The sequence below is a fragment of the Dendrobates tinctorius genome, unplaced genomic scaffold (genome assembly GCF_039654945.1).
Source record: "Dendrobates tinctorius isolate UK_male_01 unplaced genomic scaffold, ASM3965494v1 ptg000116l, whole genome shotgun sequence".
Taxonomy (NCBI): Eukaryota; Metazoa; Chordata; class Amphibia; order Anura; family Dendrobatidae; genus Dendrobates; species Dendrobates tinctorius.
Window position 1 is genome coordinate 19,184,420 of NW_027361784.1, and position 21,076 is coordinate 19,205,495.

Here is a 21,076-nt window from a genome sequence, read left to right on the forward strand (position 1 = left end):
AGGAATGTGGTGACCAGACAGTGTCTGATGACGCAGACAGGCTGTGACTGGAGGGCCAAAGATCGGGGCCGATAATCTGACCGCTGGGGGTGGGGGAGGCCTAACATAGGAATGAGGCCGTATGACAGATGGAGACGGTTCTCTCGACCTGGGGGGCAAGGTGTAGTGAGTGCCCGGTCTCAAGATCCTGGGGTTATGCTGTGTGTTCAACCCCACAGGTTTGAACAGAGGGGGGAGGTATGTGGTGTAGTGACCACTGTGTCCGCTAGGGGGCGCTGTGTGGATGTCCTAGGAGAGAGGATGAATGGCAGAGTACTGAATGACTGCTGTGTATCTCAAGGTGGGTGGCCTTGAGATGGAGACTTATGTGTGTGTTGATCAGCAGTGATACTGCTGAGGTGCTGTTTCAATGTGTCTGGGAGAAGTCACCAGGTAGCTGGGGAGATAGGCAGTACTAGTTACCTACAAATCCACCCAGGGGTGTGGTTAAGAACGATATTATAAAGAGTGTGAGAATGGTTCAAGGACCTGTGATGAGGTCATAACCATGTGACCCGGTGGGCGTGGCTATGGACCATATAAGGTGGCCAGGGTAGGTCACGTGGGTGAATGCAGGAACCCGGTTGGTCCGTTTGGAAGGTCTCGCTGGGAGATGTGTCTGCCTCCCTGAAGTGCCTGTGTGTAATGGCTACATGTGTCTGAGAATTCCCAGAGGAGGGAATGGACGTCTGTAGCATGGAGAAGCAGCCCTGAGGTAAAACCCTGACGGGGTGAGAACTGTGAGGCTAGAAAGCCTGTACAATGGACATTGCATAACCTGTGTGAGTACAGGATAATCAGAGTGGAGCTCTGTCATGGACGCTATGCCGTTTGATATGAACTTTATGTTGCTGATCATGGTTTATGATGCGTAAATAAACCGCTTTGACAGTGATTGTTTTATGAAAAACCTGTGCCGGACGTGATTTATTGGCTGCCAAACGAGTATCCCCTACCCGAATGACAGCGATACCTCACATATGTCTAAGGTTGCCTCCTATGACCCAGTAGTGTCCGTACAACCCACTGGATATATTGCAAACTATTGCCCCTTATTTCGGGGCACCCAACAGAGATGCCCACTATCCCCGATGTTGTATGCTATTACAATCGAGCCATCGGCGGCCATTATTCGATCTTCCCCTGAGATCACAGACTTCAAGGCCCCTTACCCAATAAAATTAGTCTATACGTGGTTGATATCCCCCTGTTCCTACAAGATGTCGACAAATCCATCCTAAGGGCACTGAACACAATAGATCAATTTGATCTTTTCTCTGGCTTAAAGACTGAGATAAATCACGTGTCCTTCCTGTCGACTTGACAGCCATCTCTAAACAGGTCTTACTTATCACGAAACTGGGTAATTTTCGTACCAGGGGTTACGGGTTTCCACAAACCTAGGAGACTTTTAAGACCTGAATATCCTTCTTCTTCTATTCGATAAAGGGATGGTAGAAGCTGAGTTTATCACCTCTAGCTCACATCAGCCTAATTAACCTAATTGTTATGCCGAAGATGCTATACATCCTCCGACAAACACCAGTATATGGAAACAGGGAAACACTAATGTGTTTGATAGATTCCACTCCTTTTTCACCTATTTTATCTGGCAGGTCAAAATGGCCTGAACCCGGCATCGACTACTGTGATATTCCGTGACGCGTAGATGGACTTCACTGTTTGACCCTACACTATACTATTTTGTGGCTCAGTGTTGTTGGAGGGAGGTGGAATCGTTGAGAGCCCTTGTGAAAATTTGCCATCCTACAACCCAGACATCTCACATCCATTACAGTAGTTAACTATCTCAAGTAGGACTATAAAGAACAAATAGGACAAGCAATCAAACTCAGCCACATCTCCATTCTGATGGGGCATTTCAGAGCCTCATTCTCAGGATCGGTGTGGTCCCAGTACACATACGGTCACTGATCCACAAGAGATTACCTATACTTTATATAGGTGATAGCTTTCAACGCTGGGAATAGGCCTTCGCAGGGATTTTCTGATCTTGTTGAACAGCATTGCACTGCACCCCGGACTCCTGCTTGTCTGGTGGACTCTGAGCTTCTGATCGATAGACCCTTTAGCCAGTATCACCGTCACGCTGCTGGCCCGAATTGCGTGCTCTCCGATCCACACAGCAATATCGATACTTTTAAAGGCCTTGCCACATGACTTAGGACAAGAGGCCAAACCAGAAACTCAATTTGCAGACACATGTTTTGGGGTGTTTGCTCCTCATCAGTGCAAGGCAATAAAACCGCTTGGCTGGGAGAGAGGCCTTTGACAGGGAGATTAAGGGGTAAAGTTTCTCCATGTGCAGAGTGACAACTTTGCATAGCTAGACTTATAGGCCATGTGATGGCTATGTCGTGGCTTCTTATCCCAATTAATATGGCAGGGACCTCTAAAAGGTCGATATTGACTTTAGGATTGCCACCTCCAATAGGTGGCGCTGTAGTTCCTGCCTTCTTCATGTCTGAAGACTATATCTGCATATTTAAATACCAGGGGAAGCATTGCATGGCTTATGTCTACCTATGCCATCTTGGGGCTCTCCCTCAGTGTTTTTGCAACGTTTTTTTCACCCAAATAAATTGAAAATAAAATGCAGGTATAAATACTGTACATGAAACGGGCATGTACCGGACGCGGCATTATTGCTGCCAACACGCAGAACAGTCAGTGCGTTGCATGAGACCTGTCAGTGTTACGCTGTCTGATCGCCTGTTAGACGCAGCTGCTGGCCACCGTGCCCGACAGACCACCCCACAGTTTTTGGATCAGACCGTTTAACCAATTCAATGCTGATGTGAAATTTCTGATGGATCAGGGTGGGGCATCCGTTCCGGTGGCCTCTGATCCCTCCCAGAGCACAATAGGTTACCATGGTAGCCAGAGACCCTGTCTCCGCCATCTTAGAGCCCCTGAGACCCCTGGCCACAATCCAGCTCCATACAGTGCTGTGAATTTCACCCTATGCTGCAACACTACAGCGTCCAGTGCAAGAGACCGAATGATCAGAGCTTCACCTCTCACCGCGGGGACTAAAAACAGAGGCAAAAAAAAGCTTTAAACAAAACAAAAATTCCAATCACCCAATTTCCCCTCAATGCAGAAACAAAGCAAGAAATCCCATCAAAATATACAAACTTGGCAGAAAAAATTCAAAACACCAAAATGGCTGAATTTCTTAGGGGTGCTGCCACTCCACCAAAAAAAAAAGTTAAAATTGTTTTAAAATGGTATGTAAGTAAGAAAGGGCAACAAGAGGGGGCACAAGAAAGAGCTGTGATTGGACAATACAAGCACAGTCTGTGGATCACGTGTAACCAACATCCAATCACAGCGCAGCTCTCATCAGTGGAAAGAGATAAATGCTGCCATCTGATTGGCTGTTAGGGGTAACATGGACTGGTTTCCTTAAGCAGTTTCATAAATCGCCATCAGGTTTCACCACATAGACTAAATATAAGTGTAAAATAAATAATCGTCCATTACATTTACCAGCAGTTTCATTATTTACCATACACGTCGGGTTACAAGTGCCATGTTGCGGCTGGCAGAACCGCTGACGAGAGCGCCATCTTGTGAATGTCAAATTCGCCATCTTGAAGGGGGCAATGTATTGAATGTGTTGACGAAAGACGCCATGTTAGGAAGGTCCCGGGGCAGTTTCGTTGTTTCCGGTTACCGGCACTGCTGCTGATTACTGATAATATCTCCCCCGCCGCAATGTCTACGCCGCCGTTATCAGGAGCCGGGATGGCAGGAGCCGCCGCAGCCGCCGGTGGTTTCCCCGGTCCTCCGCCTCCTGCAGCCGCCGCCACCCGCGAGGTGAACACGGCGTCACTGTGCAGGATCGGGCAGGAGACGGTGCAGGACATCGTGTTCAGGACCATGGAGATCTTCCAGCTGCTGCGTAACATGCAGGTGCCCGGCTATACGGCGTGCCCCCGGTGTAGTGTCAGTGTGTGCCCGAATATACGGCGTGCCCCCCGGTGTAGTGTCAGTGTGTGCCCGAATATACGGCGTGCCCCCCGGTGTAGTGTCAGTGTGTGCCCGGCTATACGGCGTGCCCCCCGGTGTAGTGTCAGTGTGTGCCCGAATATACGGTGTGCCCCCGGTGTAGTGTCAGTGTGTGCCCGAATATACGGCGTGCCCCCCGGTGTAGTGTCAGTGTGTGCCCGAATATACGGCGTGCCCCCGGTGTAGTGTCAGTGTGTGCCCGAATATACGGCGTGCCCCCCGGTGTAGTGTCAGTGTGTGCCCGGCTATACGGCGTGCCCCCGGTGTAGTGTCAGTGTGTGCCCGGCTATACGGCGTGCCCCCCGGTGTAGTGTCAGTGTGTGCCCGGCTATACGGCGTGCCCACCGGTGTAGTGTCAGTGTGTGCCCGGCTATACGGCGTGCCCCCCGGTGAAGTGTCAGTGTGTGCCCGGCTATACGGCGTGCCCCCCGGTGTAGTGTCAGTGTGTGCCCGGCTATACGGCGTGCCCCCCGGTGTAGTGTCAGTGTGTGCCCGGCTATACGGCGTGCCCACCGGTGTAGTGTCAGTGTGTGCCCGGCTATACGGCGTGCCCCCCAGTGTAGTGTCAGTGTGTGCCCGGCTATACGGCGTGCCCCCCGGTGTAGTGTCAGTATGTGCCCGGCTATACGGCGTGCCCCCCGGTGTAGTGTCAGTGTGTGCCCGGCTATACGGCGTGCCCCCCGGTGTAGTGTCAGTGTGTGCCCGGCTATACGGCGTGCCCACCGGTGAAGTGTCAGTGTGTGCCCGAATATACGGCGTGCCCCCCAGTGTAGTGTCAGTGTGTGCCCGGCTATACGGCGTGCCCCCCGGTGTAGTGTCAGTATGTGCCCGGCTATACGGCGTGCCCCCCGGTGTAGTGTCAGTGTGTGCCCGGCTATACGGCGTGCCCCCCGGTGTAGTGTCAGTGTGTGCCCGGCTATATGGCGTGCCCACCGGTGAAGTGTCAGTGTGTGCCCGGCTATACGGCTTGCCTCCCGGTGAAGTGTCAGTGTGTGCCCGGCTATACGGCGTGCCCCCCGGTGTAGTGTCAGTGTGGGCCCGGCTATACAGCGTGCCCCCCGGTGTAGCGTCAGTGTGTGCCCGGCTATACGGCGTGCCCCCCGGTGTAGTGTCAGTGTGTGCCCGGCTATACGGCGTGCCCCCCGGTGTAGTGTCAGTGTGTGCCCGGCTATACGGCGTGCCCCCCGGTGTAGTGTCAGTGTGTGCCCGGCTATACGGCGTGCCCCCCGGTGTAGTGTCAGTGTGTGCCCGGCTATACGGCGTGCCTCCCCGGTGTAGTGTCAGTGTGTGCCCGGCTATACGGCGTGCCCCCGGTGTAGTGTCAGTGTGTGCCCGAATATACGGCGTGCCCCCCGGTGTAGTGTCAGTGTGTGCCCGGCTACTCGGCGTGCCCCCCGGTGTAGTGTCAGTGTGTGCCCGGCTATACGGCGTGCCCCCCGGTGTAGTGTCAGTGTGTGCCCAGCTATACGGCGTGCCCCCCGGTGTAGTGTCAGTGTGTGCCCGGCTATACGGCGTGCCCCCCGGTGTAGTGTCAGTGTGTGCCCGAATATACGGCATGCCCCCCGGTGTAGTGTCAGTATGTGCCCGGCTATACGGCGTGCCCCCCAGTGTAGTGTCAGTGTGTGCCCGGCTATACGGCGTGCCCCCCGGTGTAGTGTCAGTGTGTGCCCGGTGTAGTGTCAGTGTGTGCCCGGCTATACGGCGTGCCCCCCGGTGTAGTGTCAGTGTGTGCCCGGCTATACGGCGTGCCCCCCGGTGTAGTGTCAGTGTGTGCCCGGCTATACGGCGTGCCCCCCGGTGTAGTGTCAGTGTGTGCCCGGCTATACGGCGTGCCCCCCGGTGTAGTGTCAGTGTGTGCCCGGCTATACGGCGTGCCCCCCTGTGTAGTCAGTGTGTGCCCGGCTATACGGCGTGCCCCCCGGTGTAGTGTCAGTATGTGCCCGGCTATACGGCGTGCCCCCCGGTGTAGTGTCAGTGTGTGCCCGGCTATACGGCGTGCCCCCCGGTGTAGTGTCAGTGTGTGCCCGGCTTTACGGCGTGCCCCCCGGTGTAGTGTCAGTGTGTGCCCGGCTATACGGCGTGCCCCCCGTTGTAGTGTCAGTATGTGCCCGGCTATACGGCGTGCCCCCCGGTGTAGTGTCAGTGTGTGCCCGGCTATACGGCGTGCCCCCCGGTGTAGTGTCAGTATGTGCCCGGCTATACGGCGTGCCCCCCGGTGTAGTGTCAGTGTGTGCCCGGCTATACGGCGTGCCCCCCGGTGTAGTGTCAGTGTGTGCCCGGCTATACGGCGTGCCCCCCGGTGTAGTGTCAGTGTGTGCCCGGCTATACGGCGTGCCCCCCGGTGTAGTGTCAGTGTGTGCCCGGCTATACGGCGTGCCCCCCGGTGTAGTGTCAGTGTGTGCCCGGCTATACGGCGTGCCCCCCGGTGTAGTGTCAGTGTGTGCCCGGCTATACGGCGTGCCCCCGGTGTAGTGTCAGTGTGTGCCCGAATATACGGCGTGCCCCCCGGTGTAGTGTCAGTGTGTGCCCGGCTATACGGCGTGCCCCCCGGTGTAGTGTCAGTGTGTGCCCGGCTATACGGCGTGCCCCCCGGTGTAGTGTCAGTGTGTGCCCGGCTATACGGCGTGCCCCCCGGTGTAGTGTCAGTGTGTGCCCGGCTATACGGCGTGCCCCCCGGTGTAGTGTCAGTGTGTGCCCGGCTATACGGCGTGCCCCCCGGTGTAGTGTCAGTATGTGCCCGGCTATACGGCGTGCCCCCCGGTGTAGTGTCAGTGTGTGCCCGGCTATACGGCGTGCCCCCCGGTGTAGTGTCAGTGTGTGCCCGGCTATACGGCGTGCCCCCCGGTGTAGTGTCAGTATGTGCCCGGCTATACGGCGTGCCCCCCGGTGTAGTGTCAGTGTGTGCCCGGCTATACGGCGTGCCCCCCGGTGTAGTGTCAATGTGTGCCCGAATATACGGCGTGCCCCCCGGTGTAGTGTCAGTATGTGCCCGGCTATACGGCGTGCCCCCCGGTGTAGTGTCAGTGTGTGCCCGGCTATACGGCGTGCCCCCTGGTGTAGTGTCAGTGTGTGCCCGGCTATACGGCGTGCCCCCCGGTGTAGTGTCAGTATGTGCCCGGCTATACGGCGTGCCCCCCGGTGTAGTGTCAGTGTGTGCCCGGCTATACGGCGTGCCCCCCGGTGTAGTGTCAATGTGTGCCCGAATATACGGCGTGCCCCCCGGTGTAGTGTCTGTGTGACTTATGTGAAGTTGGCACCCCATGTTCTCAAAAGATGAATAAAAATACACCATTTGTTTGTGCTGCGTTTGTGCTGGTTTGTGCCGCAAAAATGAACGTTTGCACCGCTTTGGTTTCCGAGATATTGTGCGCTCAATTTGCTGAAACTCCACCCACTTTCCACCCCATGTTCTTAAATTTTAAAAATGAATACACCATTCGTTTGTGCTGCGTTTGTGCTGGTTTGCGCTGCAAAAAAAACCGTTTGTGCCGCTTTGGTTTATTAACGTTTGTGCCGCTTTGGTTTACGAGATATTGTGCGCTCAATTTGCTGTAACTCCACCCACTTTCCACCCCATGTTCTCAAATTTTAAAAATAAATAAATACATCATTCGTTTGTGCTGTATCTCGCACTGAGTTTGTGCCTCAAATCACTGTAACTGATATATGGATAAAGGGAGATAAAAAGAAATGAAAAACACCGGCTAGCCATAGCAATTTTATAATAAAAAAATGTATAAATTGTTCCTTACTAGACCCCATACTTCATTTCGATTTCCTGCTTGTGATGCCCCTCCCCCACACACTGTAACTTGGGGAAAGGCCTAACAATTTGACTACTAGCTGAGAGACTCCCAGGGTAAATCAAGTGTACTTACTTATTTGAACTGAAAATGTGCTAAACTGTCTTGGTAGAGTTAATGCACAAGGACCCAATTCTTTCATTACATCTCCTGAAATACAGTGTTCCTCAGACTGGAAGCATACACAACATTGGTCTAGATAAATTTTTTTGCCATTACTGGACCCAGTCTCAGATGCAAGTCTACCAAATAAAGTCAAAGAACTTGGGTTCCTATGTAAGTTTTGATGCAACAGGTTCAGTAGTGAGAAAACTAAAAAGACCTGTTGGCATTTCTGCACACATCTTTTTGTACCAAGGGGTTTTGTGTTCGAGTGGAGATCATATCCCAGTAGTGCAGATGCTTTCTGAGAGCCATACTGTTAATTCTATAGCACAATGGCTGACTGAATGGAAACAAGCAGGTGCTACTGTTCCAAAGGAAGCAGTTTGTGATTTCTCCCTCGCTTTGCTTGGAGCTCTAGTTAAGGCTTTCACTCCTTACCCCGACTTGAAGACATATATAAATCAGTGTTTTGGAGTGTTGACCAGGAATGTTGCATCAAAACTACCACCATGCTTTATTAGAATTGATGTTGCGCACTGTATCAAGCTTATTAGCCGATGGGAATGTCTGAGGCAAGCTGGAAACAGAGTAAGGGAATTCTATCTCAGAGCAATGGCACAACTTCTACAGTCTACATCACTTGATGATGCGAGAGAACTCATTCATTCAATTTCAGTTGTTGCTTTTAGTGAATCAGAAGGGAATGATGACAGAGGCACACCAGTTTTATCAGAGACTAGCAAAGTTCAACTGAAGAGACGGATTGCAGAGGGACGTGTTTTACCCACTGTCACTGAAGATGACTATGGAGTAGAGATGAAAGAACAAGAGGATGAGCCAATTCAACCATGCCAAACAGACCTGAAAATATGGGCAACAGAAATTTGTGAAAGGAGTAAGATGCTTGCAGCAAATCATGGTGACCGAGACAATTTACATTTCCTTCCAGAACTTGTTCCAAATCTTTTAAGAATGGCATGTTACCTTCCACTTTGGACAGCCATAATGGTTCCACACTTTAAAAGTGTGAACATGACAGCAAGTTCTGCAAATGTTGAGGCTGAATTTAAGAACATAAAAAATGGACTCTTTAAACATGAATGTCTCCCTATTAGAACCGACCGATTTGTAATTCGTCACCTTGAATTTATGGAAGGCAAAATGAGACTTTCCTCAGCTCCCATAAAGAAAACCGAAAGCAGTGAAAATATGAGCCAAGAGAATGGGCAAAAAAACAGCAACTGTGAGGAGGATTCACAAGTTCACATAAAATTGGGTGATGAAAGTAGCTTGCAGGAGCAGCCTGTTGAAAATTGGAAAGGTCTCAGTATTCCTCCAAAAAAGAGATTGTCCTACCTAACCCCATGTTCCGAGTTGCTGCACATGGACACAAAATTTAACCGAAAAAAAAAAGGTGAGCATTTTGAAAAATGGTAACCATCTAGCTAAAAAACCAATACAAGTAAACAAAAAGCTTATAAGTATCATTAATACCTGTGCATTTGATTCATTTTGCCAGTGTCTTTGTTGTGCATTCTTGGACAGTGGATTATTTTGCAATTATGTCATCAAAGAAAACACCGTTGAAATTTTTGAATTGGTGCAGACAATTGTGACAAAGGGAGTTGGAAAGGAAGTTTATGCAATGAGGGCTAAAATACTGTCTGGAATATTTGAATATGTTCAGCTGAAGTCAGGTGTGAGGCAGGTCAATGCTGAATGTAATGTTGCACACATAATCTCAATGACAATGAGACAGGTACCAAGTGTAATAATTAAAACACAGTGTTCTTCTGTGTACTGCAATAGAAATATAGCTAATTCAAGAGCAATCCCTCTTCTGCCAATCAATATACATATTTTAGAAACTAATGGACTTAGTAAACTTCAGCTAGCATTGGAAGATGGGCTACACCTAAATGTTTCAAAATGTCTAAAGCCATTAAAGTCACCTCAAGAGTGTCCAGATGGCTTGAAAATTCAGGATGCATCTTCATTGAAATTCCTTTGCAGTGGTTCGGTCACGCACAGCTGCACCACTGGACAAGTACTTTGTATTGAAATAAGTGCAGAAACACAGTATACACTGTCCGAAATACCTGTGAACATACATCTGGACAGTCATTCATTTGTGCTACGAGGGGTTGTTGCCTTCATTCCAGGAACTGGCAATATGTCTCTTGGTCATTATGTTGCCTATTGTAGAAGAAACTTTAATGGCTGGGAGAAATTTGATGACCTGTGTGACTTTATTACAACAGCCTCTGCAAAGACCAAGATACAACCCCATGTTGTAATATTTACAAAGGAGGAGTGAATATGTGGAGAATCTGTCTCATCATGAGTCCCGTGGCAAGTCACAGGCTCCAAGATTGTTGTGGAAAGTTTAAAAGTATCCTGGCACCAAACAAAGTGTTAGTAATGCTTTCCTCTAAGGTTGTTTTGGTGCTTAAAGTGTATGTTTAAAATAACCTAAAATATGCCTGACCAATATTTTTTTATTCTGTTAACATTTTGTTAATGTGGATTTCCCATTATGATTAAACCGTTTCATGGTTCTTTAAACAGTTCTGCTGTCTACAAAGTTTCATCTGTTATTGGTAATTCCATTTTTATCTGTGTTTGATTTGCAAAGATTTATTAAGCTCTGAAGGTCCTGTTTAGTTGGACAGCTATATTAAAATAACAATACTTTTGTTTTGAGCCAGACACAAAATCATGGTCTACCACGGTTTTGAGTCCAGCAAGAAAACCACATATGGAGCAAAAATGAGCCAACTAGGGTCACTTGCGGACCCCAGCCAGATCATAGAAATGAATGGAGCGTATGCCCAGTATGCCCAAATGTAATGTTAACCCAGCCATATTCACACTGCAATCCAAAGCCATCACACACAAAGTGGTGATGTCTACGGTCATTGCATATTTATGCAAAGATTTTCATAGAAGATGACAGTCACTTTGCATAAACTGGCCAACGTCAAAAGTAATCACAATCTTTTTTTTCCCTGGAATTCTTTTTATAGTGCAACGTAATTTGGCTAAACAATGTGTTAGGCCTGCTGGGTAATATAAAAAAAAGAAACAAAACCCCTCAGCAGGCCCAGATGGAACTATGGGAGCCACTGGGTCCTAAAACCCTCCCTGCAAGGTGACGTCAGCAGGGAGAGGACAGCCAACACTCACGTGACAAAAATAACCAATAAGACTGCAGCTGAAAAGTCAGACACACCTCTGGCTGAGAAACCACAACAGAAAATATATACAATAATTTAATAACGTTGAGACCAGGTGCGGACCACTGGTGCCCCCGCCGATCTAGATTCCCTACGCTGCAACCCTAACTAGACCGTCAGACTTCACACCCGCAAGGGCGATCCACCCGACCACCATCTCCCTAGTCTCACTCCTGTCTCCAACCTGACTAGGGTGGGGGCCCTAGGGTTACAGCTGGTAGTGGCAGAATGTAAACAGGGCACCAGCAGTCCACAGATGTTCTTACCTGGTCCGTAGAAGAAACTGCAGAAGCAAACAATATCTCGGAAACCAAAGCGGTGCAAACGTTCATTTTTGCGGCACAAACCAGCACAAACGAATGGTGTATTCATTTTTAAAATTTAAGAACATGGGGTGGAAAGTGGGCGGAGCTTCATAAAAATATAACGTGCAATATCTCTGGAACCAAAGCGGTGCAAACGTTCATTTTTGCGGCACAAACGCAGCACAAACGAATGGTGTATTCATTTTTAAAATTTAAGAACATGGGGTGGAAAGTGGGTGGAGTTTCAGCAAATTGAGCGCACAATATCTCGGAAACCAAAGCGGTGCAAACGTTCATTTTTGCGGCACAAACCAGCACAAACGCAGCACAAACAAATGGTGTATTCATTTTTAAAATTTAAGAACATGGGGTGGAAAGTGGGCGGAGCTTCATAAAAATATAACGTGCAATATCTCTGGAACCAAAGCGGCGCAAACGTTCATTTTTGCGGCACAAACCAGCACAAACGCAGCACTAACGAATGGTGTATTCATTTTTAAAATTTAAGAACATGGGGTGGAAAGTGGGTGGAGTTTCAGCAAATTGAGCGCACAATATCTCGGAAACCAAAGCGGTGCAAACGTTAATTTTTGCGGCACAAACCAGCACAAACGCAGCACAAACAAATGGTGTATTCATTTTTAAAATTTAAGAACATGGGGTGGAAAGTGGGCGGAGCTTCATAAAAATATAACGCGCAATATCTCTGGAACCAAAGCGGTGCAAACGTTCATTTTTGCGGCACAAACGCAGCACAAACAAATGGTGTATTCATTTTTAAAATTTAAGAACATGGGGTGGAAAGTGGGCGGAGCTTCATAAAAATATAACGCGCAATATCTCTGGAACCAAAGCGGCGCAAACGTTCATTTTTGCGGCACAAACCAGCACAAACGCAGCACAAACAAATGGTGTATTTTTATTCATCTTTTGAGAACATGGGGTGCCAACTTCACACAAGTGTCAGAGTGTGCCCGAATATACGGTGTGCCCCCCGGTGTAGTGTCAGTGTGTGCCCGAATATACGGCATGCCCCCCGGTGTAGTGTCAGTGTGTGCCCGGCTATACGGCGTGCCCCCCGGTGTAGTGTCAGTGTGTGCCCGAATATACGGCGTGCCCCCCGATGTAGTGTCAGTGTGTGCCTGGCTATATGGCGTGCCCCCCGGTGTAGTGTCAGTGTGTGCCCGGCTATACGGCGTGCCCCCCGGTGTAGTGTCAGTGTGTGCCCGAATATACGGCGTGCCCCCCGGTGTAGTGTCAATGTGTGCCTGGCTATATGGCGTGCCCCCCGGTGTAGTGTCAGTGTGTGCCAGAATATACGGCGTGCCCCCCAGTGTAGTGTCAGTGTGTGCCCGAATATACGGCGTGCCCCCCCAGTGTAGTGTCATTGTGTGCCCGGCTATACGGCGTGCCCCCCAGTGTAGTCAGTGTGTGCCCGGCTATACGGCATGCCCCCCAGTGTAGTGTGAATGTGCCCTGCTGTATAGTGTGTGCCTGGCTATATGACGTTTGTCCACCCCCCCAGAGTATAGTGTCACTGTGCCGCACCCCCCTCCCCGGCCGTAGTGTTAGTGTGTGTCCCATAACCCCACGCCCCCGACTGTAATGTCGATGCGTGTGGCACGGCTGTAGTGTCGGTGTGTGTGGCACGGTTGTAGTGTTGGTGCGTGTGGCGTAGCTGTAGTGTCGGTGTGTGTTGCACGGTTGTAGTGTTGGTGCGTGTGGCGTAGCATCAGTGCGTGTGGCACGGTTGTAGTGTTGGTGCGTGTGGCGTAGCTGTAGTGTCAGTGCGTGTGGCACGGTTGTAGTGTTGGTGCGTGTGGCGTAGCTGTAGTGTTGGTGCATGTGGCATAGCTGTAGTGTTGGTGCATGTGGTGCAGCTGTAATGTCGGTGGGTAACCGCCCTTTGGTTGTAGTGTCAGTGCGTGTGGCGTAGCTGTAGTGTCGGTGCGTGTGGCACGGTTGTATTGTTGGTGCATGTGGCCTAGCTGTAGAGTCGGTGGGTAACCGCCCTTTGGTTGTAGTGTCGGTGTGTGTGGCGTGGCTGTAGTGTCGGTGCGTGTGGCACGGTTATAGTGTTAGTGCATGTGGCGGAGCTGTAGTGTTGGTGCGTGTGGCACGGTTGTGTTGGTGCATGTGGCGCGGCTGTAGTGTCGGTGGGTAACCGCCCTTTGGTTGTAGTGTCGGTGCCTGTGGCACGGTTGTAGTATTGGTGCATGTGGCGTAGCTGTAGTGTTGGTGCGTGTGGCATGGTTGTGTTGGTGCATGTGGCGCGGCTGTAGTGTCGGTGGGTAACCTCTCTTTGGTTTTAGTGTCGGTGTGTGTGGCACGGTTATATTGTTGGTGCATGTGGCGCGGCTGTAGTGTCGGTGCGTGTGGCACGGTTGTAGTGTTGGTGCATGTGGCGCGGCTGTGGTGTCGGTGGGTAACCGCTCTTTGGTTGTAGTGTCGGTGCGTGTGGCACGGTTGTAGTGTTGGTGCATGTGGCGCAGCTATAGTGTCGGTGGGTAACCGCTCTTTGGCTGTAGTGTCGGTGCGTGTGGCACGGTTGTAGTGTTGGTGCATGTGGCGCGGCTGTAGTGTCGGAGGGTAACCGCCCTTTGGTTGTAGTGTCGTTGCGTGTGGCACGGTTGTAGTGTTGGTGCATGTGGCATAGCTGTAGTGTTGGTGCATGTGGCGCAGCTGTAGTGTCGGTGGGTAACCGCTCTTTGGTTGTAGTGTCGGTGCGTGTGGCACGGTTGTAGTGTTGGTGCATATGGCGCGGCTGTAGTGTCGGTGGGTAACCGCTCTTTGGTTGTAGTGTCGTTGCGTGTGGCACGGTTGTAGTGTTGGTGCATGTGGCGTAGCTGTAGTGTTGGTGCATGTGGCGCGGCTGTAGTGTCGGTGGGTAACCGCTCTTTGGTTGTAGTGTCGGTGCGTGTGGCACGGTTGTAGTGTTGGTGCATATGGCGCGGCTGTAGTGTCGGTGCGTGTGGCACGGTTGTAGTGTTGGTGCATGTGGCGTGGCAGTAGTGTCGGTGGGTAACCGCTCTTTGGTTGTAGTGTCAGTGCGTGTGGCACGGTTGTAGTGTTGGTGCATGTTGCGCGGCTGTAGTGTCGGTGGGTAACTGCTCTTTGATTGTAGTGTCGGTGCGTGTGGCACGGTTGTAGTGTTGGTGCTTGTGGCGCGGCTGTAGTGTCGGTGGGTAACAGCCCTTTGGTTGTAGTGTTGGTGCATGTGGCGTAGCTGTAGTGTCGGTGCGTGTGGCACGGTTGTAGTGTTGGTGCATGTGGCGTAGCTGTAGTGTCTGTGGGTAACCGCCCTTTGGTTGTAGTGTTGGTGCATGTGGCGCGGCTGTAGTGTCGGTGGGTAACCGCCCTTTGGTCGTAGTGTCAGTACGTGTGGCTCGGTTGTAGTATTGGTGCATGTGGCGCGGCTGTAGTGTCGGTGGGTAACCGCTCTTTGGTTGTAGTGTTGGTGCATGTGGCGTAGCTGTAGTGTCGGTGTGTGTGGCATGGTTGTAGTGTTGGTGCATGTGGCGTGGCTATAGTGTCGGTGGGTAACCGCTCTTTGGTTGTAGTGTCGGTGCGTGTGGCACGGTTGTAGTGTTGGTGCATGTGGCGCGGCTGTAGTGTCGGTGCGTGTGGCATGGTTGTAGTGTTGGTGCATGTGGCGCAGCTATAGTATCGGTGGGTAACCGCTCTTTGGTTGTAGTGTCGGTGCGTGTGGCACGGTTGTACTGTTGGTGCATGTGGCGCGGCTGTGGTGTCGGTGGGTAACCTCTCTTTGGTTGTAGTGTCGGTGCGTGTGGCACGGTTGTAGTGTTGGTGCATGTAGCGCAGCTATAGTGTCGGTGTGTAACCGCTCTTTGGCTGTAGTGTCGGTGCGTGTGGCGCAGTTGTAGTGTTGGTGCATGTGGCGTGGCTGTAGTGTCGGTGGGTAACCACTCTTTGGTTGTAGTGTCGGTGCGTGTGGCACGGTTGTAGTGTTGGTGCATGTAGCGCGGCTGTAGTGTCGGTGCGTGTGGCACGGTTGTAGTGTTGGTGCATGTGGCGCGGCTGTAGTGTCGGTGGGTAGCCGCTCTTTGGTTGTAGTGTCGGTGCGTGTGGCACGGTTATAGTGTTGGTGCATGTGGCGCGGCTGTAGTGTCGGTGGGTAACTGCTCTTTGGTTGTAGTGTCGGTGCGTGTGGCACGGTTGTAGTGTTGGTGCATGTGGCGCGGCTGTAGTGTCAGTGGGTAACTGCTCTTTGGTTGTAGTGTCGGTGCGTGTGGCACGGTTGTAGTGTTGGTGCATGTGGCGCGGCTGTAGTGTCGGTGGGTAACCGCTCTTTGGTTGTAGTGTCGGTGCATGTGGCACGGTTGTAGTGTTGGTGCATGTGGCGCGACTGTAGTGTCGGTGGGTAACTGCTCTTTGGTTGTAGTGTCGGTGCGTGTGGCACGGTTGTAGTGTTGGTGTATGTGGCGTGGCTGTAGGGTCGGTGGGTAACCGCTCTTTGGTTGTAGTGTCGGTGAGTGTGGCACGGTTGTAGTGTTGGTGCATGTGGCGCGGCTGTAGTGTCGGTGGGTAACCGCTCTTTGGTTGTAGTGTCGGTGCATGTGGCACGGTTGTAGTGTTGGTGTATGTGGCGTGGCTGTAGTGTCGGTGGGTAACTGCTCTTTGGTTGTAGTGTCTGTGCGTGTGGCGTGGCTGTAGTGTCGGTGGGTAACCGCTCTTTGGTTGTAGTGTCGGTGCGTGTGGCACGGTTGTAGTGTTGGTGCATGTGGCGCGGCTGTAGTTTCGGTGCATGTGGCACGGTTGTAGTGTTGGTGCATGTGGCGCGGCTGTAGTGTTGGTGCGTGTGGCACGGTTGTAGTGTTGGTGCATGTGGCGCGGTTGTAGTGTCGGTGCGTGTGGCGTGGCTGTAGTGTCGGTGGGTAACCGCTCTTTGGTTGTAGTGTCGGTGCGTGTGGCACGGTTGTAGTGTTGGTGTATGTGGCGTGGCTGTAGTGTCGGTGGGTAACCGCTCTTTGGTTGTAGTGTCGGTGCGTGTGGCACGGTTGTAGTGTTGGTGTATGTGGCGTGGCTGTAGTGTCGGTGGGTAACCGCTCTTTGGTTGTAGTGTCGGTGCATGTGGCGCGGCTGTAGTGTCGGTGCATGTGGCGCGGCTGTAGTGTCGGTGCGTGTGGCACGGTTGTAGTGTTGGTGCATGTGGTGCGGCTGTAGTGTCGGTGGGTAACTGCTCTTTGGTTGTAGTGTCGGTGCGTGTGGCACGGTTGTAGTGTTGGTGTATGTGGCGTGGCTGTAGTGTTGGTGGGTAACCGCTCTTTGGTTGTAGTGTCGGTGCATCGCCCCCTGTGCAGCTGCCTCCTGCAGGGTAATGCAGGCGATGGGGGGCACAGCTCAGCCCCTGTGCAGATACCAAATGTTTTTTTTTCTTTTTAATAAATTGATTTTTGGATGAGGATAAAGGGGATCTTCCTAAAAATAATTTTGATGAACCTTTTTTTTTGTTTAGTTTTGACTTTATTTTGTAAATTCTCCTCGTGACGTCACTATTGTGGGATGTAGTAACATCCGCCTCCCATGGACCCCTCCTCAGGAACTGCTCCTATCTTTGGGTGGGGGAGTGGTAAGGACGGTGGGGGGGATGTTGAGGAGTTTTTATTTTCCTGACGTAACATAAAACCTTTACCTAGAAGGTTCGTCGCCCTCGTGATTGAGCCTTGTCATCTGATCTACCTCTGTGGCGCCTATGGCGGGGTCATGGACCTTACTGCGCTCTTTATAGCTGCACTGACCTCACTTTTGTGACTTTTCCAGCTCCCGAACGGCGTCACTTATCACATGGGAACCTACCAGGACCGGCTCGGGAAGCTCCAAGAACACCTGCGGCAGCTCTCCATCCTCTTCCGTAAGCTGCGGTTGGTGTACGATAAATGTAACGAGAACTGCGCTGGGCTGGAGCCGGTGTCGGTAGAGGTACGTGATGGCCGACCGATCACACCTATGTGTAGTGGTCCTGAACCCGAAAGATCGCATCCTAGTCTCTCCGGGTTATGGGACTCAACAGAGGGTGCACATACTTTCCAACATCAAACTCCTTTTTATGTCTTTTTTCCGTAGCAATTAATCCCATACATAGAAGATGACTACTGGAAGAATGACGACCGCGGCCCCGCCAGTCAGCTTCGGTATGCAAGCGAAGAAAGGAGGGAAATTTTGGAAGTAAATAAGGTAATGTTGAGGACATGGAGCTAGAGTTCTTGGCCATGCCCTGAATGGTGAGGAAGCTTTCTAACAAAATAGGGGTTAGGAATCGATGGTGGTCAGAGGCGGCCGGAATTACAGGAAGAGGCGGCCGAGTGATTAAAAGTGAATGGGATTTGCAGAAACAACGTAGCAGAGCGACCTACGCTCTTTCTGTGTGTCCCAGGTTACATAACAGTGTATCTCACTGTGCCCCTCTCTTTCGGCATCTCCCTTTGAAAGTTACGCGAACGGTGTACAAAAGCCCATGTTATTTATTTTTTTTATCCTTACTCTTAGGGTACGTGCACACGCTGCGGAATCCGCTGCGGATTAATCCGCACGGATTTTGCAAAAACCGCAGATAATCCGCAGGTCCAAAGACCTGCGGATTATCTGCGGTTTTGCCTGCGGTTTGGTCCTGCGGATTCACTATCTCCACAATGGTGGAGATAGGAACCCGCAGCGGTTTCCGCAGAAAGAATTGACATGCAATTCTTTCTGCGGATTCAAAACCGCAGCAAATCCGCGCGTTTTTTTCCGCAGCGTCGGCACAGCGTTTTTTTTTTCCCATTCAAATGAATGGTACTGTACAACGCAGCTAAAACTGCTGCGTGTCCGCAGCGGCCAAAACCGCTGCGGAAACGCAGCGGAATCCGCAGCGTGTGCACACAGCCTTAGACACTTTTAGCCCAAACAGGTATTCCCATCACATCTGAGAATGGATAAGACGGGAATACTCCTTTAACAACAAAATCGGGGTTGAGTAGTATAAGATGTTAAATACTTCAGCCCTTTACTTCCTCCCTGCTGATGCAAGCTTGTCGGGAGAGGGAAGCATGAAGTGCTCTAAAATTGACGGCTGCGCTGACTTTGGTCTTGATAAAACACAGTGGACCTACACCAGCAGATGACATGGCTCCCCAAACCATCACTGATTGTGGAAACTTCACACTAGACCTTGGAAATGAAGGTCCCAGAGTCTGGAGGAAGAGTGCAGAGGCCACAATCCAAGCTGCTGGAGGTCTAGTGTGAAGTCTCCACAAAGTGATGGTTTGGGGAGCCATGTCATCTGCTGGTGTAGGTCCACTGTGTTTTATCAAGACCAAAGTCAGCGCAGCCGTCTACCAGGACATTATAGAGCACTTCATGCTTCCCTCTGCTAACAAGCTTTTTGGAGATGGAAATGTCATTCTCCAGCAGGACTTGGCACCTGTCCACACTGCCAAAAGTACCAACACCTGGTGTACAAACAACAGTATCACTGTGCTTGATTGGCAGCAAACTCGCCTGACCTTAACCCCATAGAGAATATATGGAGTATCGTCAGGAGGAAGATGAGAGACACCAGACCCACAATGCAGATGAGCTGAAGGCTGCTATCAAAGCAACCTGGGCTTCCATAACCCCTCAGCAGTGCCACAGGCTGATCGCCTCCATGCCACGCAGCATTGATGCAGTAATTGATGCAAAAGGAGCCCAGACCAAGTATTGAGTGCATTTACTGAACATACATTTCAGTAGGCCAACGTTTCAGATTTTACAATCATTTTTCAGGCTGGTGTTATAAAGTATTCTAATTTACTGAGATAATGACTTTTGGGTTTTCATTGGCTGTAAGCCATAATCACCAACATTAACAGAAATAATCACGTGAAATAGATCACTCTGTGTGTAACGACTCTATAGAATAGAGGAGATTCACTTTTTGTATTGAAGAACTGAAATAAATTCACTTTTGGATGATATTCTAGTTTTGTGAGAAGCACCTGTATAGCTCTTTTTCTGCTTGTCTTGTTTTACCTAAATAGTGAATTACATTCTGTCTGTAGAGAGAACGGTTGGCTGATAAGGTCCTGCACTTCCAGCAGCCTCTGCACTAGTTTACTTGTTGTAAAACTTAATTATATTGGGTTGTCTTCTTATTAACACGTTTTACTGCTATTTTTTTTTTTTTTAACTTTCTTTGTATTTTTCTCACAGAAATTAAAACAGAAGAATCAACAGCTGAAACAAATTATGGACCAATTACGGAATCTGATCTGGGATATTAACGCCATGTTAGCCATGAGGAACTGAGCCGGACCAGCGATTATTTTTTTTTTTTATTTAATATTACGTCAAGGGACATTTTCTGTGTAATAAATATTGTTTGTTTTTTTTCTCATAAAAAAAAAAAAAGAATTATTATTCAGAATTGATCATGAATACTGATCCAGGTTGTATTTCTGGACATCCCCTTTAAGTGTGACAAATAATGTGACCACAAAGAGAACTGTGAGTTACCAAGGCTCCAATCCCATTTTTTTTTTTTTTAAAGATCATAGTATTGGGGTACAGTCGTAGTCACTGATTTTGGCCGTGCTTTGGTGTGTGGTTGGTTTCTTTTGGAAAACCTTATAGAATCATTCATAGGCCTGCAAAAAAAATCTTGGTAATCTGGCCGGTAATTATGGTGCTCTGGTGCTTTGTTTTCCACTGCACATTTAGGAGTAAGTAACCAGAACGTGTCTGGTAGGTATTGGTCCGTCCCGAGACCCCAATACTTTGGAGCTTTGTATCGTTAGAAGTATCCCAACGTCACCAAGATGGTTGCAGCTCACAAATACCACTCAATTCTCTATTTAAGGCATATGTGATGATAAATGTAGATATCACAGTCACCAGATGTATATTCGGGGGTACAACAGCTAAACGAAGGGGGTATTAGACCAGTCCTGACTACCCAGAGTCATTGCAGTGGATCCCAGTGTCACTGCAGTACAGTAGCTCTGAGGTATTGATGTCTACTTGGATACATGAGAAGATATTCCGTCCGGGATGAGGGCTACATGAAGATCTACCATAGGCACCAGCTTTCCTTCATTGCTACTTTTGGTTAAGTTGCAGTCTTATAATGCTTGTGCACTACACGGATAACCTTATCGGAATCCCAAAGTTCTACCCCCAGTAGAATAATAACACTTATCCTACCCACTGGTGACCACTCCATTCTAGTCAGGTCAGTATTAGCTGTCTCGGGCATCACTTGACACTGTCCTAATTTCACACTTCCTTTCTATGGACGTAATTGACATCCAGAGAAGGTGAGAGTTGCGACTGCTCTCTCACTTCCTCCGGATGTCTTGATTTGTATGAAGGAAGCAAGAGTAAAGCCAGCGCTGATTGGCCACAGTGATCGCGTGGCATAATAATGTCACACAAACCCAAGGGAGAGCTACAGCTGAGATCACTGGAACGGTGCTGAGCCCACTGGAGGTGAGTATAACTGTTATTATTTTAATAGGGGGAGAAATATGGATTCAGATGGGGTTGTCCAAGTTGTGGATTTCTCATTTAAAGGGAT

The 21,076-nt window shown here is 50.1% G+C and overlaps 1 protein-coding gene across 1 annotated transcript; it reads left to right on the top strand.

Moving 5' to 3' along the window:
- The first annotated feature begins 3,681 nt into the window (after positions 1-3,681).
- On the top strand, positions 3,682-19,931 carry MED30 (mediator complex subunit 30). The gene is made up of 4 exons (XM_073590231.1): positions 3,682-3,978; positions 17,305-17,463; positions 17,608-17,718; positions 19,714-19,931. The coding sequence occupies exons 1-4, from the start codon at positions 3,781-3,783 to the stop codon at positions 19,807-19,809; spliced, it is 564 nt and encodes a 187-aa protein (XP_073446332.1). The 5' UTR covers positions 3,682-3,780; the 3' UTR covers positions 19,810-19,931.
- The last annotated feature ends 1,145 nt before the right edge of the window (positions 19,932-21,076 follow it).